Source organism: Chionomys nivalis, chromosome 4, assembly GCF_950005125.1.
Source record: "Chionomys nivalis chromosome 4, mChiNiv1.1, whole genome shotgun sequence".
In the NCBI taxonomy this organism is placed as follows: Eukaryota; Metazoa; Chordata; class Mammalia; order Rodentia; family Cricetidae; genus Chionomys; species Chionomys nivalis.
In genome coordinates this window covers 62,931,887-62,955,147 of record NC_080089.1, presented here as the reverse complement: position 1 = coordinate 62,955,147, position 23,261 = coordinate 62,931,887, and the positions used below count along the sequence as shown (strand labels likewise).

At 51.2% G+C, this 23,261-nt stretch overlaps 1 protein-coding gene across 2 annotated transcripts in view; it reads left to right on the top strand.

Annotated features, from left to right (window-relative positions):
- Positions 1 to 2,829: 2,829 nt before the first annotated feature.
- Smad3 (SMAD family member 3) overlaps positions 2,830 to 23,261 on the top strand; it is a 112,099-nt gene continuing 91,667 nt past the window's right edge. Inside the window, exon 1 of one of the 2 annotated variants that reach the window (XM_057766431.1) lies at positions 2,830 to 3,715. In XM_057766431.1, coding sequence (XP_057622414.1) covers positions 3,510 to 3,715 — 206 coding nt within the window. In that variant the 5' untranslated portion in view covers positions 2,830 to 3,509. Of the gene's footprint in view, positions 3,716 to 5,472; positions 5,492 to 23,261 lie in introns of those variants that run through there. The other variant, XM_057766433.1, reaches the window with a different exon arrangement.

Here is a 23,261-nt window from a genome sequence, read left to right as displayed (position 1 = left end):
CGTGCCTTCACCAGGTGTCACCTTTCTGTGTGAAATGAAGGCAGAACACGCCTGCACTTTTTCTAGGTTCACCGCCTGTGGATTAATGATCTTGCCTGCGATCAGGTGTTTGCTTCTTTGCACGATTCCCAGGAACCACACCATGTACACTGTAGAATGCGGGTGTCCCTGGCTCTGACCTAAATGTGCTATTTCTAAGGAGACATAGCTGCCTCCACCCCCTCTCCTGCCTCTGCTGAACTTTGCACTCACCAGGATGAAAAATTAACTGGGCTAATGTTTCCCTCCCAAGGACAAGGACAAAGTCTGCATGGCAGGCCTGGCTGGATCCCAGGAGACTAGGTGCCAGCTGAAGTCGTAGCCAATCCTGAGCCATCACCTATTCAGTGCCCACAGGAGGAGGGGCTATTTCTCCCCCTTGTCCAGAGCTTTGTGGAACTAGCCTTGTGTCCCAAATGTTCTCACAGGGAGACTTGAGGGAAAAAATCCCAGTGCTCAGGAGGCAGAGGCAGGCAGATCTCTGAGTCTGAGACCACCTCATTTATTGAGTTCCAGGACAGCTAGGAAAGAAAGAAGGGAAGGGAGGGAGGGAGGGAGAGAGAGAGAGAGGAAGGGTGCTCTCAGATGTGCAGGTAGGTACAGCAGTTTTCTTGCAACTCAGGTGGTCCTTGTCACAGACACTTGTTCAGTCGCACAGGTGTGTCTGTCTGCTTATTTTCTTCCTCAGGGAAATGAATGGGTGGGTAATGGTCCCTTCTGGAGCCTCAGTGACTTAAAGGTTCTTCCACGCAGCTGTCTCCTCTTCTCTCCCCTTCTCTCTGCAGCTTTTCTCTCTCCTCAGGCTCCCTCCTTTTCTCCAGGGTGCAAATAGCTTGCTTAGATGTGGCTTCCCCTGTGGGCGAGGGACCTGTCCTGGAGAACAATCCTAAGGCTTCTAACTTACTTTCTAGATTCACCACGTTGTCCTGGCGAGAGACTGGAGGCTCAGCAAGATGAAGGGTCAAGAGCCAACAATCAAAACAGATCAGGGACGGAGCTTGAACACCTTGGCCTTGACCTGGCTGCCTCACGAAGGCTAAACTGCCTCGGTTTGACGAACTTGACTGGGAGATGATGATTGCGCAGATCCCTTTCTATCCTATTAAGCACACCTTCATCTCTATCTCTTGGTGCTTCTCTGGTCTGTGAGCATCTTGTGCCTTGGGACCTTCCTCTTCCACTGTAATTTCCCAACAAGCAGCAGACTTGTGACAAGGAAGTGCTGGAGAGACAGAAGCAGGATCTGACAGAACCCAGCTTCCCTGGCTGCCCTTCTTCATGCGTGGTATCAACACTGGCCTCTGGCGTGGGTCCACTCCTGTCTTGCCCTGGACTGTTCCACAGTCCCAACAGCCTAGGAGGAGGAGAGGAATGGGCCTGGGAACATTTCTGGCAGTCTCGTAATTAGGCACCTGTGAGAAGAGCTTTTGTTTTGCAAATTGTGTCAAAGACGCCCTTTGCAACTCCAGGCCCAAGAGCAAGACCTCAAAAACAAAACAAAACAAAAACCTGAGTTTAAATCTTGGCTCCCTTCCTCAGGGTCATGCCTTCCAGGCAAATATGGGCGTGGACTTCGAGGGCAGACGTTAGGACTGTCTGGGCAGAAGACAGCAGTTAAGACAGCCTACCTTTCCAGTCTCTTGATAAGGGCTGGGAAGTCGAGTGGAAGAGGAAGGCCACAGCCACGATCTAACAGGAGGGCAGGAACCGGCTTTGTTAAGGTTCACTGGGTCTCAGGGATCCTCCTTTTAGGACTCGGCCTCCGGGAGGTGGAAGGGGAGGCCTAGAAAACCACAGTCTCTGACGAGCTGTGGCTGCTGGTGGGGCATCCTCAGTAACAGAGTGGGGGCCCCTGAGGCTCCGAGGCTGACTTTGTGGGATTGGCCACACCTCACAGGGCTTTGTAACTCCCACCGGCTCTTGGTTTGCAAATAAACTTCTTTCTCACCACGGGAGGTGGTGGCGGGGTTTCCCACCGTTTAAAACAAGCACAGCCTTAGCTACTGGGCTAACCTGATGGGGAGGTGGCAACAGGGTAAAAGACCTGAGGGCCTGCTGTAACGCCCCCAAACCGGTGGAGGGACCCATGGGCAGTCAGCCCTGAATTCCGCTAGTTGGGGGAAAGCCCCAGGGCTACCCAAAGTCAGGTTCTACTGGCCTCTCACCTAGGCTAATTTTGAATAAATTTCCCGAATCCTCCCGGCTCGCTCCACTTTGTGCGAGTCCACTGCTTTGTTAACGAAGCTCTCTTGCTTGTTTGGCGTCGAATTTCAGTAACACCCTGTAATGTTAATTCTCTCCCTCCCCCAAAGATAAATCCTAAAGCGCCCCCATTCATTCCTTCAGGAATGCAACAGATGTCTTTGAGGCCCGTTTTCTGCAAAGAGATTGGTTCACTAGGCCCAAGGGACCCCTGGCTTCAGCTATTGTTCAAGTTGTCACTGAGGTCTCTAACTCCACTTTTAAGTCTCCCTCTCCCCCTTCCCAACTCCCTCCTCCGCAGTCTCGGGGCAGTTAGCCGGTCTGATCTCACCCAGCAGGAAAACAAAAACAAAGCAAAAAACACCAAACCAAAGCAAAACAACCCGGGCCACTGAGCGAGATCAGTGCGCCCCGGCTTCCTGGGCTTGGAACTGAACCCCTCATCGTGTTCGGGTCCTTTCCCGAGAGCAGCGAGCCCTAGGCGGCACACGCCTGTTCCCTGCGAGTCTAACCCTCTCTAGTCCCTGCAATTGCCTCTGAGCGTCTTGAGGGCGGCGAGTCCCCAGGAGTCCCGTCCCGCGGCACTTGGCAGAGGTGACGGCCGCCGTGCCCCGTGGCCCACGTGGGCGCGCTTGGCGGCGCGGGGCGGGGAAGGCCGTGGGTCCTCCCCGGAGCAGGGGGCGGGGGAGGAGCGGGGAGCCCCGGCGGCGAGGGGGCGGCGACAGCGCTGGGAAGGAGGCTGCACGCGGAGCTGCGTGAAACGTAGACTTGGGAGCGGGCGGGAGAGGAGCCGGGAGCGCGGCAGCACGGCCCTGGCCGGCCCTGCAAGGAGGCGATCTCAGGGGAGGAGGAGGAGCAGGAGGAGAAGGGCTGCAGAGGCGGAGGGATCTGCTCACCAGAGCCAGCCAGGCCAGCAAAGTTTGGCTGGGGGTTGGACTTTCCTTCCCGGAGGCGGCACCCAAACAGCTACCCCGTGCGGAAACCCAAACTTTCTACTGCCACTCCGAGTCTCGCGGCCGCCACCTCCGCCCCGCGCGCCCGGGGCCTGCCCGTCAATTCGTCGGTCCTCGTGGAGCTGCTCGGGCGCCGTAGTGCTCCTGATCCCCGCAGCTGCAGCGCCGCGGCCCCGGCCCAGAAGCCGGGGCAAGTTCTCCAGAGTTAGACGCGAAGTTTCGGGCGCGGCGCGGGCCGAGCTGCCCCTGTGCGCCCCCGGCGTCCCCAGTGCGCCCACTCCCGCCGGGGGCGCCGGTGACCCTCCCGTGCCAGCCATGTCGTCCATCCTGCCCTTCACCCCCCCGATCGTGAAGCGCCTGCTGGGCTGGAAGAAGGGCGAGCAGAATGGGCAGGAGGAGAAGTGGTGTGAGAAGGCGGTCAAGAGCTTGGTGAAGAAGCTCAAGAAGACCGGGCAGCTGGACGAGCTGGAGAAGGCCATCACCACGCAGAACGTGAACACCAAGTGCATTACCATCCCCAGGTGGGGGCCCGGAGCAGCGGGAGGCGCGCCGGCCCAGCCCCCTAGGGCGGCCTGGGTGGAGAGGGAGGGCGTGTGCGTGTGTGCGCGCGCGTTAGTGTAGGGGACAGGCAGTGGGTGGAGGGACCCCAACAAAACCTTCGGATTTGCCCAGGCTCAGAGCCCAGGCTTCCATGCGGCACTCTGGCATCCAGACCTCAAAGATCGCTAGCCGCCTCCGGGCAGCAGGGGTGCTGCTGAGCTTGGCCCCCCACTCTCCGTGCTTTGGGCTCCTAGTAGAGGCCCCGCTTTGTTCGGCTCTGCCGGCCGAGCCCCTCCTCCGCCGCCGCCTCCCGCCCCGCGCTCGTGGAGGTGGTGGCGTGTGTCCCTTTCTTTTCTTCAGCTCTGTTCCCCCACTTCTCTTCTTCCTCTACAGGAATGCAGTCGGTACAGCTGTGGGTGAGGAGCGGGAGCCCGTTGATTGACAGATTCCTTCTTCGCTCTTTCTTTGCCTTGGGATTAGCATTTTTATCGAGTATTTTTAGATTTGGTTGTGCCAGCCTCCCACCCCCTGTGCACGCATGCACGCACGCACTTAGTTGCAGAGCAAAGCACCGACTTTGAAGCGGGAGAAACAAGTGGCAGAAAGTAGGGACATTCCCTCTTCTCACCCCACCCCTGCCTTGTTTGCCATCGTTTTAATCGAGAGTTTGCGGGTGCTGAGAACTGAGCAGGCAGCTCCAGACAGACAACAAAACACCCCAGAGCTGGCCTCCCATCGTCCCTGCATTCCTGTAGAGCCTTCTTTTCTCAAAACGCTTTGCCATCTGTGCTGACCTCCTTTATCCTTCCCGTCGGGCTAGAGGAGTCCGGCGGGAGTTCACAGATGGCTGATGGAAGGGGTCAGTGACTTCACTCCCAGGGCCTCCCCAGAGCATAACCGCGTCTGGAAATTGGGGTGATGGCACCTTAGCCTTCTGTCTTCACTTCTCAAGACACCTTTAAAGACTGATTCCAGAGGAGGGACAGGTGGGAATGTTTGGTGGTGGTGGTGGGGCATTGTCCTAGGCTGCAGAGAAATGGAGAGAGGGCTCCCATGGCCTAAGACAGAGAGGTCATCGTCCTTCTGGACCAGGGTGGCCTCCATCCTTGGCCACCTGCTCAAGGCAGCTGTGTGTGTGCTGCCAGCCCTGACAGTAAGGCACAAAGCAACATCTGTCCACAGGAACCCAGGGTCAGCCTTCCCTGAAAATAAACACCACATATGGTGGGAATGCCTGCTTAAAAAATAGTTTTTTTTTTTTTTTTTTAAAAAAAAAACACAAAACCAACCCCCAAACCTGGGTGGGTGGATCCCTCAACAAAGGGGGAGGGAAGGCAGTATGTTGTCTGGGAAGAACACTTGGCCTGTGAGCCTCTGCCAACTGGCTTTAGGGGAGGTGGTGGGGATGTGGTGGTCAGAGGCACCTGGGTTTTAGCTCCAGTTCCGGTTCTTTATTCTTCTTTAGCCTTTTGATGAAGTGGGATGGTTGAGTCTCAGGTCTCTGTCAGACCCTGAGAAATGTCCTTTTCCTAATACGCCTGGGTGCACCCAGACCGATTGCTTTATGATTTGAGCCCCTCCTTGGAGTGATATCATTTATGAAACAGCTGTGCAGGGTGTTTCATAGTTTACAAGGCACTGTCAAACGGCCCAGTGAAGGCCGGGGAGAAGGCAGAGCTGGGAAACAGAAACGGCAACCAGGTCTAAAATGATTTTGGCTTTGAACCAGATGGAACTTCACAGGAGAGAGGGAAAACGTAAGACTGGGTCTAGCATCCCCTTTTCCCCAGGCTCTTTTGGACCTTGGGAACCAGAAGCATCCTTATCCAGGGTAGGCGGTGGAGCTCCATCTGGAGGGTTCTCGGTTAATCTTTGGGCTGGGGGCATCATAGAGGAGAAGCTGTCTTCCTTAGCCTATATTTGCCTTCTGACCTTGCTTTCCCTTGCAGCCCTTCCCAGCCTGGGACAGTTGGAGGTTTGTGTGCTTCTGGGAGTTCAGGCTGACCACCCTAACACCACTTGGACCTTCTAGGGCTAGGCATCTTCAGCGTGCACCTAGAAGGTGGGGTGTGGAAGCAGGGTTTTGCTTGGTTGGTTCTTTGGTTGCACTGAGGATTGAACCTAAGGCTTCTGATGTGTTAGACAAGCCCTCTGCTCCTGAGCTACACACTCCTAGCTCTGGGATTTTCTTTCCTCTCTTCTCAACTAGAGAGCCCCAGTTGCTTGGGTGGATCCAGACAAAGGTGGATTTCCATCCCTGGATTTTGTGCCCACGCCTCTGGGTCACGCTGTCTCCCTTGGCAACTGCTGCTGCTGTTTTGGCCATGGGCAGAAAGCTAAAGGCCACGGCTTGGGGAGGCGACTAGCTGGCTTCATGCTAGCACTATCCTGGTGGCTGCTAAGCCCCAGGGTTGCGTGTTGCTTGTCACATTGCTGTCTTTGAGAACTAGGGCTTTGGAAAGTAGACAAAGGAAAGTGTGTGACTTAGTCACCCGCTTCGTGTGGGGCAGGAGGCGGGGACACTGGGTGCTTCAGCACATTCTGTCAAATCTGGAGCCCGGCTTTGAGGACTCTCAGTCTGAGATATGGAATGGACATCTTGAGCAGCAGAGTCACTGTTTGGCTGTGATCGCTGTCTGCCACATGCCGGGTTGGTTCCCCCAGCTTTAGGTGATTTGAATGATTCGGAGAGCTGGAGTGATACAATCTGGAGAGATGAGGTGTAGGAATTTGATCTTAAGCCACAGAAGGGAGAGCAGGGCATCTCAGATCTGACAGGTGTGGGGCAGAGCTTGGGTGAGTTCCACACCAGCAGTCCACTGCTTGAAAGCCTGAGAGGAGTCACAGGTGTCCTCTTCTCCAGTTCCTACACGGGAAGGTGAAGCATCTGCCTCTGAGAGCGCGCTCAGCAGCAGGGCACCTTAGTCTCCTTTCCCGCAGGCAACCACAGCTCACACTACGGTGTGGTCCATGGCTCAGTGAGTTGTTTCCAGCTGGACCATGCTAAAGGTATTGCTGGTTTAGAAAGTTATCTTAGGCTTTCTTGCAACAGAGCATCAAGCCCAGAGAAAATTGGAGAAGTGAAGTAGGTCTCAGAGGGAGCATCTTCTACCTCTTTGTTGACCCCCTTTGTAGTGTGACCTCCTCCTGGGACCCTCAGGAATGTTGCTCGGCTACCCTCAACTGGTGGAGAGAGGAAAAATGTCTCCACCTGTACCACAGCTTTCTCAGGCTTCTGGTGACAAACATCAAGGCTGTAGATGATGCCCTGTAGGTCTCTGCACCTGAGGCCTCCACCTCTGTAAACCATCAGCAGGCAGCAAGCCTACTCCGAGCTGCCGTTCAGGCAGCCCATCCAATAGGGGTTGCAGGACGCTGGGGAGCTAGCTGACTAGCGGGCTGACCCAAGTGTCACTTAGCATTCTCTGGTTGGGGGGAAATTTGACCCTTGCAGCTTGGGGCTGGATGTTGGGACCCATACATGTTGCAGACAACATTTTCCTCTCCATCTGTGATCAGGCCTTGTTTTTGTGTATGAGGTGATATTAACCAGACCCATGTCCTTTAGTCTCTGAGTCAGTGTTCTAAGTTCTCCTGGGGAAGGATGCAGAGATACATTTGAAGAGATAGAGGGACTTTTGGAGAATGGTGAGGTGGGGTGGGGAAGATGCTTATGATAAATATTTTAAATGTGAAGCTACAGCAGTAGAATGTTAAACAGTGACGGCCACCTGTTTCCTCAGGGGAAAGATAAACCTCAACCTCCCTAGAATTCAGATTTTGGGTCTGCCATTTTAAAATAATTTTTATTGTATTAATGTATTTGTGTGTGTGTGTGTGTGTGTGGTGTGCACACTCAGGCACACACTGTGGTGCACACTTGGAAACCAGAGGACAGCTTGCAGGGGCTGGTTTTCTCCTTCCACTATGTGAGTTCCGGATATGGAACTCAGATCACCAGGCTTGGTGGCAGGCATCTTTACTTCCTGAGACATCTCGCCAGTCCAGAACCTGCCTTTTGCTACCTGGATGGGTTTGGGACCAGCAGGTTTCAGAGCCCTCCTGTCTGCACCTGTGAAATCGGGGTAAGAGGAGGGACCAGAAGAGTTTGCAGATGTGCTGGGGAGATGTGTGTGTTTTGTCTTCTTTCCTTAGCACACATTGATGCGAACTTATTCAATCACTTATCAAGGCCTTTCGAGATGGCAGTGACTGGGCACTTGTATTCCTGGAGCTCAGCCTTCCTACTCCAAGATGCAGGGCTCCCAGGGCGGTTGAGGGCTACACAGTGCTCTGTGTTGGGAGCAGGTGTGTGTGTGTGTGCGCGCGCGTGCGTGTGCGTGTGTGTGTGTGTGTGTGTGTGTTGGGAGGTGATGTGTGTTGGAAAGCTGAAGTTGGGATCATGGTCTGAGGAGTCTGGACTGACTGCAGGAAGCCCATGGGAACTGGTCTTGTCTTTATTATTATTATTAATGTCTATTTGTTGTACAAACTAGATTTCATTATGACATTTTCAAGTCTTGTATTTTGCTCATATTTATCTCCCATTACCCTCTCCAATCTCCTGTTCCCCACTGGTTTCCTTGTAGACCCTCTTCTCTTTCATCTCTTACTTACTTAAAAAAAAAAAAGGAAAACTCAAGATTCTGCACATGACAGAAAGTGTGCTATGTCTGTCTCAGTCTGGTGTTTGCCTAACATTGTGTGTGATCTCCAGTTCTACCCATTTCCCTTGAAGCACTTCGTGTGTGTGTGTGTGTGTGTTGGGACCCGAGGCCCTGTGTCTTGAATGATATCTTCATCTTCTGACTTTTGCCAAGTGGACAGCTGCCATGAATCTCTTACCTGTCACCTGCACAGCCGTGCTTGTGAACTGAGTACTGCCTAGGACCCAAGTTTAAAGTGTTTTCTCTTTGAAGTAAAAGACAACTTAGTGTTGTAAACCTGAAATTCAGGTTTCCTTCCTGGGATCAGGGACTCTAGCAGGTGACTGTGAGTGCTTAGCCTTTCCTCTTGGTGCAACTTGGCTTTTTGTGTCCCTAAATGACACGCTAGCCACAGGATGTGAACCCCAGCCTCTGAAAAGACAATGGAACTTTTAGTAGACCAGCTTTAAGCAGTCTTTGCAAGGATGTAAACACTTGAAGCTACTTTGTTTATGTGCATGTGTGTATATGTATGTCAGTGCAGTGTCCCCAGAGACCAGAAGGGAGCATCACCCCTCTCCCCCAGATGGAGTTGCAGGCAGTTGTGAGCCACCCAACTTGCTGCTGGGAGCCTAACTCCCATCTTCTGCCACAGCAGCCTGTTCTCGTAACCACCTAGCTATCTTCCCAGCCTCTGAAAATGTTTATGTTTGTGTGTGAGCGATGAGTGAGGATACCTGCATAGCATAGCTCATGTGTGAAGCTCAGAGGACAACTGGGAGTTTTCTCCTCTTACCAGGGGTTCCACACCTTGAACTCAGGCCGTCAGGTGCATGGCCAGAGAGTTTACCTGCGGAGCCATCTTGAAGGGCCTGGACATAAACATTTAAATGACCATTTTCATGATAGAAAAAAAATGATGAATGGAGCCATCATTTAGTTTCGATGAGAAATGCAAGAAGTTGATGAAAGTGGAGAGAATTAGGTTCGAGCTTATCACATCAGGAATCAAATTAAAATGAGTTTTTGGAAAATAAATACTGGCTTAATAATGTAAATTTGTGATTGCTGCTGTATTACAATAGAAGTAAAATTAACACAATTTAATGGACTGAATGACTATTAATTTCCACTCATTAATTTATTAGGAGATTTTAATGCCATTTTGTGCTCTGTACAGCAATTATTCTTCATGTGCCTCTTTGTGGAATAAATAGGACTGGGCAGGGCTTGCTCGTTTGAAATGAGATTTTATTTTGTTATGGTATTCCCCCTAGATCTTCAGCTTCTACAAGCCCCCTCTTAGAGTCAGATTCCCAAAGCAGCAGGGCCATGGGTAGCTAGTTAACTTCTGATCTTATCTCCTCTGCTGGACTGACTGATACATTAGTGGTCTTTATTGGTACTGCACAAATACTCCCACAAAAAGCAGCTGAAGGGAGGAAGGGCTTATTTTGGCTCGCAGTTTCAGGGGATAATTCATCGTGGTGGGAAGGCCACCATGGAGGGGAAACAGGAGCTTGGAGTGGCTGATGACATGGCATCCACAGTCAGGAGGCAGAGAGAGCTGAATGCAGGGGCCCTGTTCATTTCTCCTTTCTCTTTAGTCCAGGTCACCTGATGCCCACAGTTAGAGTGGGTCCTCTCACCTCCGTGAATCCAACTGAGGAATTCCCTTATAGACACATCCAGGGGTTTGTTTCCATAGTGATTCCAAATCTCATCAACTTGACGATCAAGATTAACTGTGACAGCTGGTTAAAACCAAAAACAAGAAAATGGCCCCACTTGTTATCCCTAGTCTGTGTCTAATAGTATTGTTTTGCTGGCTGGAAGGTTGCTCCTGGGGTAGGACCTGGAGGAAGGATCCTGCTGTGTATGTGGCCCAGGGAGGAACCTGAAGCTGGTGTGGGTTGGAGGGGACCAGCTTTTCCCCACAGTAGTTCCTAGAAACAGTAGTGCGTTGCCATGGGGATCCTTTGTTTATGTATTTGTGCATGAGGTGCCCATGTGCCCTGGCATGCATGGATATATCAGAACAGTTGGGAGAATCAGTTGTTTCCTTTTACCAAGTGGGTCCTGGAGCTCAAATTCGGGTTGTCGGGCTTGGTGACAAACGCCTTTGCTTCCTGAGATCTCTCCCCAGTCCAGGAGTGTGGTTTCTAGAACAGAGAAGATTCTAGAAGACCTTGTCCATTTTATTGTTCTGTTTTCTTTTAGTGCACCTGCCAGGTGCTCATTCCCTGCACTGGGTGACAGGTACATGATAAGGAAGAAGGCCAGCTCCTTCCTTCCGGTCTGCAGCTTCCCATCTGCCAGCTGGTTAAATGTGGCTTCTTGGGAGTTGTAAGACTGTTGTGTGTGTTTATCTTTAGCTAATTTGTAAATAGCCTTTGCTTGGTGCTAAGAAACCAATCCCCTCAAACTCTGAAATGTATTAACTCCTGACAAAGCTGACTGTGTGTGTGTGTGTGTGCGCGCGCGTGTTTGTGAGGGGGGAGAGAGAAAGCACACATTATTCTGTGTTGACTTAATTAACAGTGTGAGAAATAACATGTCTGCAGGACAAGCGCCTCTGTCCTCTGTGGTGGATCTGAGCCCCTGCTGCCAACAGCTGCCTGCCACAGTGGTGCTCTGCTACACGATGTTTTGACAGAGAGACTCAGTTTAAACAGAAAACACAGTAGAAGCCTATTAATGAAGAAGTTGGCTAATTCTGGACCAGGCTGAAAGTTTGTTTAGCAGGCTGCATAAATGCTATCGAAGAAAACTTAATGCACTTGGTCACAGGTTGTTTGGGAAGTGGGCATGGCAGGCACAGGTGGTTCTGGACCTTTCCCTTGATTTGCTGTGTTACCTGGGGCAGGTCACTTAATCTCTCTTGTTTCTCGTCTTCTCAGGCGGCAGGTTGACAAGCTCTGGTGGAGGGATCTCAGGACTCTGATTTGATTTTTGTGTAAGCATCCTAGGAGTTTCTGAAGGCATTTTAGAATTGCGTTGTCTTTGTGTTGTGTGTGGAGGGGTCACACGTGCCGTAGGTGCCGAAGTGGAGGTCAGAGGACCACTTACCGATTTTCTACTCCCGTGTGAATGAACTAGGTCGTCATGCTTGGTGTTATGCACCAGTTACCCCCTGAGCCATTTCACTAGCCCTGTTTTAGAAGTTTTTTCTTTTGGCATACAGCTAGTTCATTAATTGAATCATGAATCTTCTTTATTATTTATAGAGTCTTTATTATTCCAAGACTCTATTGGTCTGGTTCCAATTAATTTATAAAAGTGAAAAAACAGCACTATAATTCAATCTTTAATTTTGGTTATTTTCTCTACTTGCCCTTCCTGGTTCTTTGCCACTTGAGTCTACATCGGTAAATCTGAACTACAAAGGCATGTAAAAATACCCAGCCCTAGCGTGAAGCCGGGAGACTGTGCGTCTTCAGATGCAGTGCGCAGTTTGCCTGCCTTTGTTGCTATTTTTGGCTATTCTTGGAGCAGGAAGTTGACTTACACTAATGACCAGAGATGCCTAAAAAAGGTTAACGACAAGAGGTGGGCATTCTAGAAGATACCTGTGGAAATGTTTGCTCATGCCAGTGTTTACCCAGGAAGCATCCTCTGTTTATTTTCCAATGTCTGTACCGAGACAGACACTGCCCCCCCACCAATGTGTGAGCACGGAGGGTACAAATTTGAACCCCATCTAGGAAATGGAAAACGAGTTCCTCTGAGTTTGTTCTTTCTCTGTGTCCCAAGGCTTTCCCCACTCACATCTGGCAAGTTCTCCGTGCTCTGCTGGGCTCTGCTGGGCGTTTGTTTGGGGCGAGTACTGTTTAGAAAGCAGCACACAGGTTTGCCTTGGAAACGCGCTAGCCTCTGCTTGCTCTCTCTGCCAGGCCTTGTATTGCCCATTGCGGAGCCAGTTTGTCGTGGCTCAGAAGGGCCCCTGTGTTGTTGTTGTTGTGGTGTGTGTGTTTTAAAGCTTTTAACAATAGCAATGCTTTTTGGGTGTGTTTTTTAGAGGTCTGTTTTCATGCTGTCACAGCTCAAAAATGCCAAAAGGCATTTTTTCCTTAAAAAATCACCTCTGGGCTGAACCCAAATGTGGAGTAATGGATCCAGAAAGAGCGCCCTTTCCTTTCCTTTCCTTTCCTTTCCTTTCCTTTCCTTTCCTTTCCTTTCCTTTCCTTTCCTTTCCTTTCCTTTCCTTTTCTTTCTGTCTCCCCTGCCCCCACCCCCAGTTACAGAGTGCTGAGGCTGAACGCGGAAACTCTCTCTGCTCCAAAGCCTCAGGAGTGTAAATTCTTAGGTTGCCTGGGCTCTGACTGTAGAGGCCCCCGCACCTCTCAAAGTACGGTGGCCCTTTCTCTGTTTCCTAACGTTTGTCTTAAATCACCTGTGGAGCGGAAGAGGCAGCCAGAACGTTAAAACAAAGCAGAGAAAAGGACAGCATAGAACCTAGTGGCCCTGGACGTACTTGCTTCAACTTTCCCATTTGACAAGATGGGGAAAAAGGACCACCAACCTCACATGAAATAATGTCTAAGATAAGATGAGGCAAACACCCAGCCCATGTGTGTGGCTCACTGTGCCTCGTAGGTGCTCAGTAAATGCTCTCTTTCTTTTTCAAGAAGGAAATTTGATGATGGCATCAGCAGGGGAGCCTGGAGATCCCTGGTCTCAGAGGTCACCCTCAGGAAGAGATGGCAGTTCATGTACCCCTATGCCTGTACCCCTAGAGTGCCTAGCAGTGCCAGTTGTTGGTAGACTATTAGAAAAGTAGCTGATGTTCGTCAGCGACCCTCTCTTCCCCTCCCCCGTTCTCTACGGCGGTTTAAAGCATTGTTTGCCTGACTAAAAATAATAGCGTTGAAAACAAACTTCGATGAATCAGTGCTCCTGGGTGGGGGATGGGCGAGCTCCCCAAGCAGAGCCCTGTGACTCACAGGCTTGTCCCTGATAGCTGCCTGTAAGTGCATGATGTTTATTGTTGCTGGTGTTTTCTTGGGGGCAGGGCTGAAAGGCTGGCCTCCTGAAGTTTCACCTCAGCAGCTGACTTGGCTGTTACCAGAAGCTAGTGACTCCAGAATGACCTGGACATGGGCCATGGGGCCTTTGACTGCATCTGGAGCAGTGGAGAAGGAACTCAGGCTTTTAGCGAACCAGGTTCAGCCCTCCTGTTAGGCTCTTCCTCGCGGGACAGAGCATCTGCGGTGCCAAGGGGCAGGCCTGGCCTGTGTCGTGCCCGCAGCTGCTCTCCCAGGTCCATCGTCTAAGGACAGATCTACCACGGACAGCCCGTGTTCTGAGAGGCATGGACATGGGAGACAAGGTGCCAGGGAACTAGGTAAAGAATTGTCTGGAATGTGAGATGTGGCATGGAGCATAGCCACCGTGGAGATGAGACATCTAAAGTGTAGGATATCTCTCGAGGGACCTAGGGCTAGCTCTCCTGGGTCTCCACGTTGTCAGGGTGTCAGAGAATAATCCTAAATTCCCACCTGGACCTCTGGGTTATGTTAAGGTGTTTCCCAAGGTTGGATTGCCTGGACAGTCTGGTCTAGTTTGTTCCTTGTGCTGTCTCTTTGGAGGATGCTGTACAGCACACAGGCCCACCTCTGTTAGTAACAGGCCTGTTAGTACCAGGTGATCAGTAAAATGGCCTTGATTAGGCCCATCCCACTGTGACAGGGACTATGGAGAAATCACCAGGACTTGAGTTTTCTCACCTGGAACCCAGGCTGAGGCGGTCAAAATGCTGCCCATGGCTCTGGCTGGCTTGAGAGTGAACAGGGAGCCTGGCTCCTAAGTGTGTATTTAATTTTAGAGAACTGACTTCGTGTTGGGCCTCACAGATCACAGAAATGAAATCCTGTCTGGGAACTGTCCAGAGGCCAAAAGGGACATAAGGATCAGTAAAACTACCGAGGGCCCTCGAGGGAAACAGTCTGTTTAAGGCCACAGAGTGCCATTTAGGAGCCCAGAGGGAGAGCAGCCATCCTCTGAGTACCAGAAGGTTTCGCAGAAGAGGTAAATGCTCTAGCTGGGCCTTCATGGATGTGTCCTGGGCATGGAGTTCAGGCCAGACAGCGTGGAGAGGGCCAGTGTCTGGGAAAGGCAGGGCAGCTCAGGGTGGCTAGAGCAAGGAAGTGGGAGTGGCCAGAGGAGTTGGGAAGGCTGGTGCCAAGCGCTTGGGTCAGCCAAGCTCAGCGCGTCTGGGCCCTGCTCTGTAAAGTCCAGATTTTAGAGCAGAGGAATGGTGTGTGTCTAAAGCCACTGCCCGCCTGCTTTTCTTCCCAGGCCTCGAGGCCAGTAACAGCAGGTTTACTGCCCTAGTTATCCAGGTCAGAGACATAATCCTTACACCGCCATGTGGACAGCTCTAGGCTATGTCTGGAGCAGGTTGAAATAGTGTTTTGCCCGTCAGTAGCAAAGACGCCTTGTTCAGCCAGGAGGCTCCAGAGTGAGCGTTCAGGTAATCAGCCATGACTCACGTCATGGGTTCCTTGGGAAATGAGGGGGAATGTTCCTGGGCTCTGTGGATGCCCAGGCTCCCTACACAAAAGCTGTAAGACAGGAGCACGATCCCTCTGTGGCTCTCTAGGCCTGACTGCCTCTGGCAGGTGTACCTCATTTTAATGGCTATCTAGTCCAGGTTTCGGATTCCAGAGCACACTGCAGCCAGCCAGCGTTGCTATCCTCTCCAGTAGACTCAGAATGTTATCAGTGTATCAGAAACAGGCGCTGTCTCCTAATGAGTGTGTCTGATAAGCGAGGCCTGGTGGTGCCCATCTACAAGCCTAGTACCCAGGAAATCCAGGCCAACCTGGACTTCATAGGAAGGCCCTGGTTAAAAAAAAATGTGAGCGGGGGCGGTGAGATATTTCAGCTGGGGGGTGGGTATCCTTGCTGCTAAGACGTTTGTTCGACCTGAGTTCCATCCCTAGAACCTATGCGGTGGAGGGAGAGAGCCAACTCCTATCATCTGACCTCTATACCTGTGCCTGCACACACACCCAAACACAAAATAAATACATTAAGCAAACAAAAAAACAAGAGAGTAAAATACTTGTTTAAACAAGTGTTTCCCTTTATCACTAAGAAAAAACAAATCCCATCCCATATCTGGACAGTACCTACAATTCACCTTATCGGTTGTGAGTCCCTTGCTATTGCTGCTAATCTTGGGTTGATTAGTTTTGTCTTTTTTAGATAAGCTTTTGTGTCCCCCGACTTCTTTCTTTTCTTTTTTTGGTGAGTGTGTGACATTGCTAGAAATCCAGGTGAGACCAGAGGCCACCCGTGACTGTGAGGTGCCTTGCGTTTGAATCTCAGATTCTCCACATAAGGTATTGGTAACTGTGTGCCAATGCCTCCCTGTCCTACTGAACAAAGAGAGACAGGGCTTCTGCCATAGGCTTATGAAAGAGATTCATGTACTCTGTGTGGAGCCGTTTGCGAGAAGTAACATGTTAGGCTGTGTCACCTCCCACAACTTTGTCATGCACAGTGCTTCAGGTTTCCAAGTTCACACCCAGATTCTCATGGGGACCTCAGGGAACCACGAGCATCGTGCACGTTGAAGAGAGTCTAAACTCAGGGCCTGTGGGCACCTGTGCCTTAGTGTTAGAGAGCAGCTGAGCTCTTGTTCCTGTCAGAGGATGGTTGGCTTGTTAGTGCAGGCCTCTGGTGTGTCCCTATCTCCCGTGAGCTTATTCTGTTGTGTGATGTACAGACAGAGTGCAGGCTACGGGCTGGCTGCCAGTGTGAGGACTTCGGCTACTGGCTCTCTTTGTCTCAGCACTCTGGATAAGGGAGTCCTGGTGTTCACGTAGGGGAGGCTGAGGCCTAGAGGGTCAGCGGCAGGATTTGGAGTTAGGGTGTCTGAGACTCGCCCCCTTGCGACTGCCATTTTCTTGTTGCTGTGATAGAAGCAGCATTAGGGAAAACACTGTTTGTGTCGAGGGTGTGGTCCACCATGGAGAAGATAGGTGGCATGGGCAGCTTGGGCTGTGGTGGAGGAGCTTGCAGCTCAGCCTGTTGAAGCCTTGGCTAACCAGAAAGCATGGTGCACAGTAGAAGCTGGGCCAGGCTGTCGTCCGCAAAGGCCCACCCTGCAGTGATCTTACCCACCAGCCAGGTCTACAAACTCTTCACACTGCACCCCAGCTGGAGAAAGGAGCAGGTGTCCAGACACAGGAGCCTATGGGGACATGTCAGATCTAAGTAGTATCACTGCTGCTGTCTGCCCTCAATCCCACGGTCACCAAAGAGGAACATCATATGCATCCTGATGGGAAAAGCCATAAGATTAGCATTGTTTGCAAATGAGAAAATCAAGGCCAAAGTCCTTAAGAAAGAAAAGGGATGGGCAGAAAATGGGTTTATGCATTCTTTTAGAATTGAGGTGATACATTAAACCACTTTGGATATTTCTTTTTTTTTAAAGTGATTTAAAAATTTTTTATTGTACATATATGGGTGTTTTGCCTGCATGAATGTCTGTACATCAAATGCATTGCTGGTGCCTGCAAGTCAGAAGAGGGTATCAGATTCCCTGGAACTGGAGTTACAGATGGTTGTGGGCCCCCAGTGTGAGTGCTGGGAACTGAACCTGTGTCCTCTGCAAGAGCAGCAAGTGCTCCCTAGGAGTTGAGTCATCTCTTTGGGCCCCTCTGGGTATTTCTAAGAGCATATTGTGGTTATGCCATTAATAAATACAGCCAGATAGTAGTTATATCTGAGTGAGTGGCCATCCTCTGCACCAGTGACTGTGGTCGGGTACCAGCCAGTTCCCATGCTATTGCTCAGAGTGACTCTGTAAAGTAATCAAGTGCTGCCTGGGGAAGGGACTGGTCTGAGGTCCTGAAGTGAGTAGGTAACTTTAGGTATTATGAAGCAGGCCCAGACCCTAACCCGATGTGGTGAGGTCAGTGCTAGGGCAGGACTGGCTGAGTTAGGGTGATACTGACTGGATGGAGGCAAGAGGAGGAAGAGGTGGGGTTTGGGGATTATAGAGAGGTCAGAAGTAGGGGTGTCTCTTACCAGGCCCTTTACAAACCCAGGGCTTCGTGCCACGAGGCCTAGTGCCCCTGGATGGCGTTCAGTGGTCTGGAGCAGAGTTGTCTATGGGGACACGGGGCATCCCTGCTCCATGTTAGCTGAGCTTTAGAACTGCTGTTTATTGGCTGGGACTGGCGGAAGTTTAGTGGCTCATCCTTCTGCTACAGAGTACTGTAGAGGACAAGCAGTAGGAAAGCATGGCTTTCCCCACTCTTCTCCCTCCTCTCCCCTCCCCTCCTCTCCTCTCTCCTCCCCTCCTCTCCCCTCCCCTCCCTTCCCTTCTCCTCCCACCTCAGCATTTGCTTTTGCCATTGTCTGAAGCTCATCTTCCTGCTGGTCGACTATGGAGAGCCTTGAGTTCTCTCAACTCTTAAAAGGTTGCACAGGCAAGCCCCCGGCCCCCCACGTCTGAGCTCATAGGAATACAGCCGAGGGGACAGGGGACAGAAATAGGATGAGAAAAACAAGATGTCAACACTTGATTGGAGAATGTCAGTGAGTTCTGAGGTGTCCATTGTCTCCCTCAGTGAATTTGGATTTTCCCTCTCAGTCACCTGCAGACACATGTATGGAGTGAGTGGAGGCACAGAATAGTAACTACTTATGCTCGTTGGAGAATTGGCACAGGGAAGAGCCCTTCCGATGAGGCTAAACTGATATGCGAATATTAAGCTGAAGTCCCTGGTGCTTGTTCTTAGAGCCTGCAGTTAGCCCAGGGCCCCGCTCCCTCTGCTCCATCCCCCACTCTGCCATGCAGCCAGGCCTGCTGTATCAGGATGCTTTTGGCTGAAGCTGTCCTGAACCCCATGAACAACTTCTGAGGTATAGTGCCTCATTGTCGCTTCCACACCGGCGTGAGGTTCAGTCCTCAGATGGACTCAGGAACCTTCATCCTTCCACCCTGCCTGCCATCCTCGGCTCACTGGCCTTGAATTGCATCCTCTTGTGGTTGGTTCACAGATGGACACAGCTGTTGAGAACATCATTTTCTTTAAACATGTACAGCCCCAGGAGCCTCTCCCCAGGGGCCTCTATCCTGGAAAGAATCCAGATGTGTCATTAAGCCTCTGTCATGTTGCATACAGTTAGTGGCAGCAACAGTGGATTGTCAACAAGCTTCTTGGATACACTAGGGCACTTAGTGTGGTGTTAGGTACTTTGTGTGTGTGTGTGTGTGTGTGTGTGTGTGACAGAGTTTCTCTGTTTAATGGCCCTGGCTGTCCTGGAACTCACTTTGTAGACCAGGCTGGACTTGAACTTGCAGAGGTCTACCTGCCTCTGCCTCTGGAGCACTGGGATCAAAGGTGTGTGCCACCACACCAGGCCTGCTAAGTATTACTACTACTTCTTCCTCTTCTTTATAATATTTTTATTTTACATGCATTGGTGTTTTGCTTGTATGCATGTCTGTATGAGGGTGTCAGATCTTAGAGTTACATACATCTGAGAGCAGCCATGTGGGTGCTGGGAACCAAGCCTGGGCCCACTGGGAGAACAGGCAGTGCTCTCAACTGCTGAGCCATCTCTCCAGCTCTCCACTAGGTACTTAGTTAAAACTTGTTGACTCTTAGTCTCCTTGAGTGGACTCCCAGGCTCATCTGTGTGTGTGTGTGCTTCTTGTGGACAGCACAGGAGAGAACTTGGGTGCTTGGTCCCATCTCCTGTTTTTGCAGTCAAGGGAGAGATGCATTCTGGTACTCAGAGCACCTAGCAGGCAGCTGACGGCATCCTGAGAAGATCGAAGGCTTTAGTTGGGTCTTAGGAGACAGGACAGAAGGGAGGACCAGAGGGAGCTCTCACCTCTGAGGACTGTGCCCAAGGGCTATGCTTTTTTGTGACCCAAAGCCAGGTCCCCTAAGGCAGTTCAGATATCTGTCTTCACCTGTTGCTCAGCTTCTCATTTTCCTCTGAGGGAAGATAAAGCCTGCCTTAGCATTTGCAGTGGGGGCAGGTACCATGCCCAAAGCTAGCTCCTTCCCTGGGGAGGGAGTTGTCTAAAGGATCCTGAGGATTGGTTCCTGCTTCGGAGTTACTCACGTTTAGGCTAGCCAGTCATGCTCTAAGCTAGCAGCGTCCCACGTGTCTCCAGGCTGCTCTGTGCCATCTCCTAAAAGCATACCCTTGGCGATGGAAACCTGTAAGTGTTGCATTGGTCAAAGCAGAGTTCCTACCATCACACATGGCAGAGCCCTCTGTAGCAGAATGCCTCTAGTCTTTTTACAGTGGAGGTGGTCTCGAGGTCAGCTACAAACAACCTGTCCCTGTCCCTAGCCTTCACCTTATATTTTCCTGTTGATCTAGGAGTTGTGGTAAGTTGGGACCCCAGGGAGTATCTTAAAGCTAATTCAAGATGTTTCAAGATGCCTCTCTTTTTCTTGCTTGACTGAATCGCTGTTTGGGCGCTCTCTCTCCCCCCTTGTGTGTGTGTGTGTGCATGCGTGCAACTGTGAGTGAGTTCTGTTCTCCTGCTACCTCTGTATGCGCGGTGGAGGCTGGAGGCTGGTATCTTCCTCCGTTGCTCTTTATTCTTTTAAGACACGGCCTCTCACTGGACCTGGACTTTGCCAGGTGCCTCGATTGACTGACCTACCCCACCCTCCAAGATCCACCCGTTTCTACCTCCCAGCACAAGGATTACAGGTGTGCCACTGTGCCTGCGTCTTCGTGTGGTGGGGATTTGAACTCAGGCCCTCCTGCTTGTGCAGCATACATCCCATCCACGGAGTCATTTACCCCAGTCCCTTTGATGGTTTAAAAAGAGTTACCATTACTGACCCCACAAGTGGAGTTGCTAGGGTGGCGTGCAGAAAGTCAGTTGTCACAGCACAGAGTCTGACATAGAGATGGACCTTTGAACGTGGGCCTGGGACCCGAAGAGCTGTTTCTCTTGAAAATTCTCAGGTTCACAAGAGCAGTGGCCAGGTGACCATGGCCGTGAATCCCAGCTAGGTTATCCCAGTGCGAGACCGCTTTTGTTTTGTAAGCCCTGGTTCTGAAGTTACTGGTGCAGGTTGACCACACACGGTGCAGTGGCATATGGGGAGCTGTGCCTGGGGCCCCCAACCTTTGATGTAACCACGCCGTGGACCATCAGCTTCAGATGCTTGCTGTTGCCTGTTGATGAGCAGGAAGGGGTGTTGTGGTTACATGTCCCTGTGGGCTGCACGGTTGCCTTGCTGGGGTTTGTGTGGGAAGTGGTTACAGCAGAAGGAAGATGGAATAGCACTGTGCACAGAAGGGCTTTGCTCCAGAGATCTGTTTGAATGTCATCCTTTGCCCCTTCCCCCTCCCCCTATCTGCTGTAACTTCAGTGATGGGAAAAAATGGAACCATCTGCTGGCATCATCCTGCCCAGCTAGGCTTAGTCAGAATCCGAAATCACACTTCTCTCTCTGGGGTTTATTCGCGACCACTGTGGGGATGGCTTCCAGGCCTGCAGTCCTTCCGAGCTCCAGGGCCTCAGCTCTGCCTGCTGTCTTGGCATCATCCTGCAAACATCTGTGCCACACCTGAAGCTGAGTGGGTACTATTTCTCTGTCCACCACCTGCTTGGGTGCATGGGAGCCTCCACGTTCAGCTAAGTAAGCATGAAGAGAGTGGAACAGACAAGCTGAAACGCAAAGAGCCTGTGATATCTGGAGGTAATGGCTCACACCTGTAACCCCAGCATTGGCGGTGGAGGCAGGGGGATCAAAGTCATCCATAGTTCCATAGCAAGTGGGCGGTCATGGAGATCACAGGCCTCAGACAGAGTGAAAACAGGACCTGCAATTCTCGTGTCGTGCTTCTCTAGTGATGCTGATGTCCCTTGACCTACTGATGGGCATGGGCTCTGTGACCCTGGAAAGGTCACCTTGGCATCCTGCTTGCTGCTCTTCTCACCTACAGAATGACAGAGCTTGAGGGGAGACTCTCAGAAGGTCCATGGCAGACCTGTTATTGTAAGCTCCTCTCTAAGTCCTCTCTGGCTTCTTTCTTCCTCTATAATACATTTTCCCGGGAGAATTCCCTGTTCCTTAGCAGCCTTATTTGACTGACTGTACCACAACCTGACTTTCTTTATTCTATTATTTACCAACCTGCTATCATTAGTGGTGTTGATGGGGGATCTTGGGAGCTGCAGATGAATCCGTGAGTTGAAAAGCCATTGTCTTAGTTAGGATTTCTATTGCTGTGATAAAACACTGTAACCAAGAACAAGGTGGGGAGGAAAGTGTTTCCTCCGGCTTATACTCCATATCACAGTCTGTCACATCAGCCTGAGGCACACCAGAGCAGATCTCAAGGCAGGAACTGGATGTAGGAGCTGATGCAGAGGCTGTACAGTGGTGCCACTTACTGGCTTGCCGCTCTTGGCCTGCTCAGCCTGCTTTCTTCTATCACCGGAGACCACCAGCGGTCTGGGCCCGCCCACATCAATCATGAAGATGCATCACAGGTTTGCCCACCAGCCTGGAGGGAGCGTTTTCTCAGTTGAGGTTCCCTCCTCCAGAATGAATCTAGCTCTTGTCAGATTGACAAAGAAAGTCGCCCGCACACCTTGCCTTCGCAGAGCCTCGCCTAGACACCCGTGCCAGGGTAGGAGAAACCAGGCCACAAGCTAAGAGGAATTCGCATTGGGCTCCAGGTTTCCTGTGCTTCAAGGCACCAGCTGCACCGCAACTGCCCTGCTGTAGAAACACAGGAAGGAAGGGGACCGCGTTCGCAGGTTGGTTAGAGAATGTGAAACCGACAGTCAGCTTTCTCCCGTCCCTGAGTCCACTGCTGGCTTGGGTCTCTTGGTGTGGCCGCGGCTTCAAAGAGCACCCTTTCGAAACTGGCTGAGACCCATTCTGCTAATGACTTTCCTCGGCCAGCCCCAGGGCCACGTCTGAGGACTCCAGGTGGTGACAGCAGTTTCAGGGTTTCACTACCTTTGCCTTCAGGCTTCTTAAGTGGGTGAGGTGAAGCCTTTTGACATCCAGGAAGTACACAACCTACCTGTCCCTTCTACTTTCTTCTGTCCCTTTGTGCTAGCCAAACAGGGACTTAGAAACTTGGCTCTTGTGTAGCAGCTTTGTGGCCCTGGCTGAGTCACTTTGCTTCCCCAGCTGAAGGTGCAAGGCCTTCAAGTTTCCTCTGCCTTCAAGGTCAAATTCTTGTACTTGCATTCAAAGAAATGATAGTTACTCATTCTGGGAGTTTCAGAATCACACTGTAATCTCTCTGGGACTAGAAATTGGGGCCCATAGTTGAAGACAGGATGGAAAGAAGTTTGAGGTTCAAGGTACTGTGTGGTGTTGAGACTCTTGGTTCCTTGTGACTCACATTTGGTAGTTTGGACCACTGAAGGTTTTTGTTTTTTTGATTTGGCTGCTGTCTTAGTTACTGGCTCATTGCTGAGATGAAATGCGTGGCAAGAAACAACGTAAGGAAAGCAGGGTCTATTCTGCTTCATGGTTTGAGGGTTCAGTCTGTTGTGGCTGTGAAGGCCTGGTGGCAGAAGCATATGAGAGAGAGAGAGAGAGAGAGAGAGAGAGAGAGAGAGAGAGAGAGAGAGAGGGAGAGATGAATGATTGTGTTCACCTGGTTCTCTCAGAGTCTGGGCTCCCAGCCCGTGAGATGATGCCACCGAGTTATCATGGGTCTTCCGACTTCAGTTAACCAAATGTAGACACTCCCTCACAGATATGCCCAGTGGTCTGTCTCCTGGGTGATCCTAGATCCCATGAAGTTGACAGTCAGTGCTAACTGTCCTGGCTGCCTACAAACCTTCTGATCCTCAGACCACTCGGTTCCGAATTGCCGCAGGTCAGAACGGCAGCACTTCCTTTGAATTTTC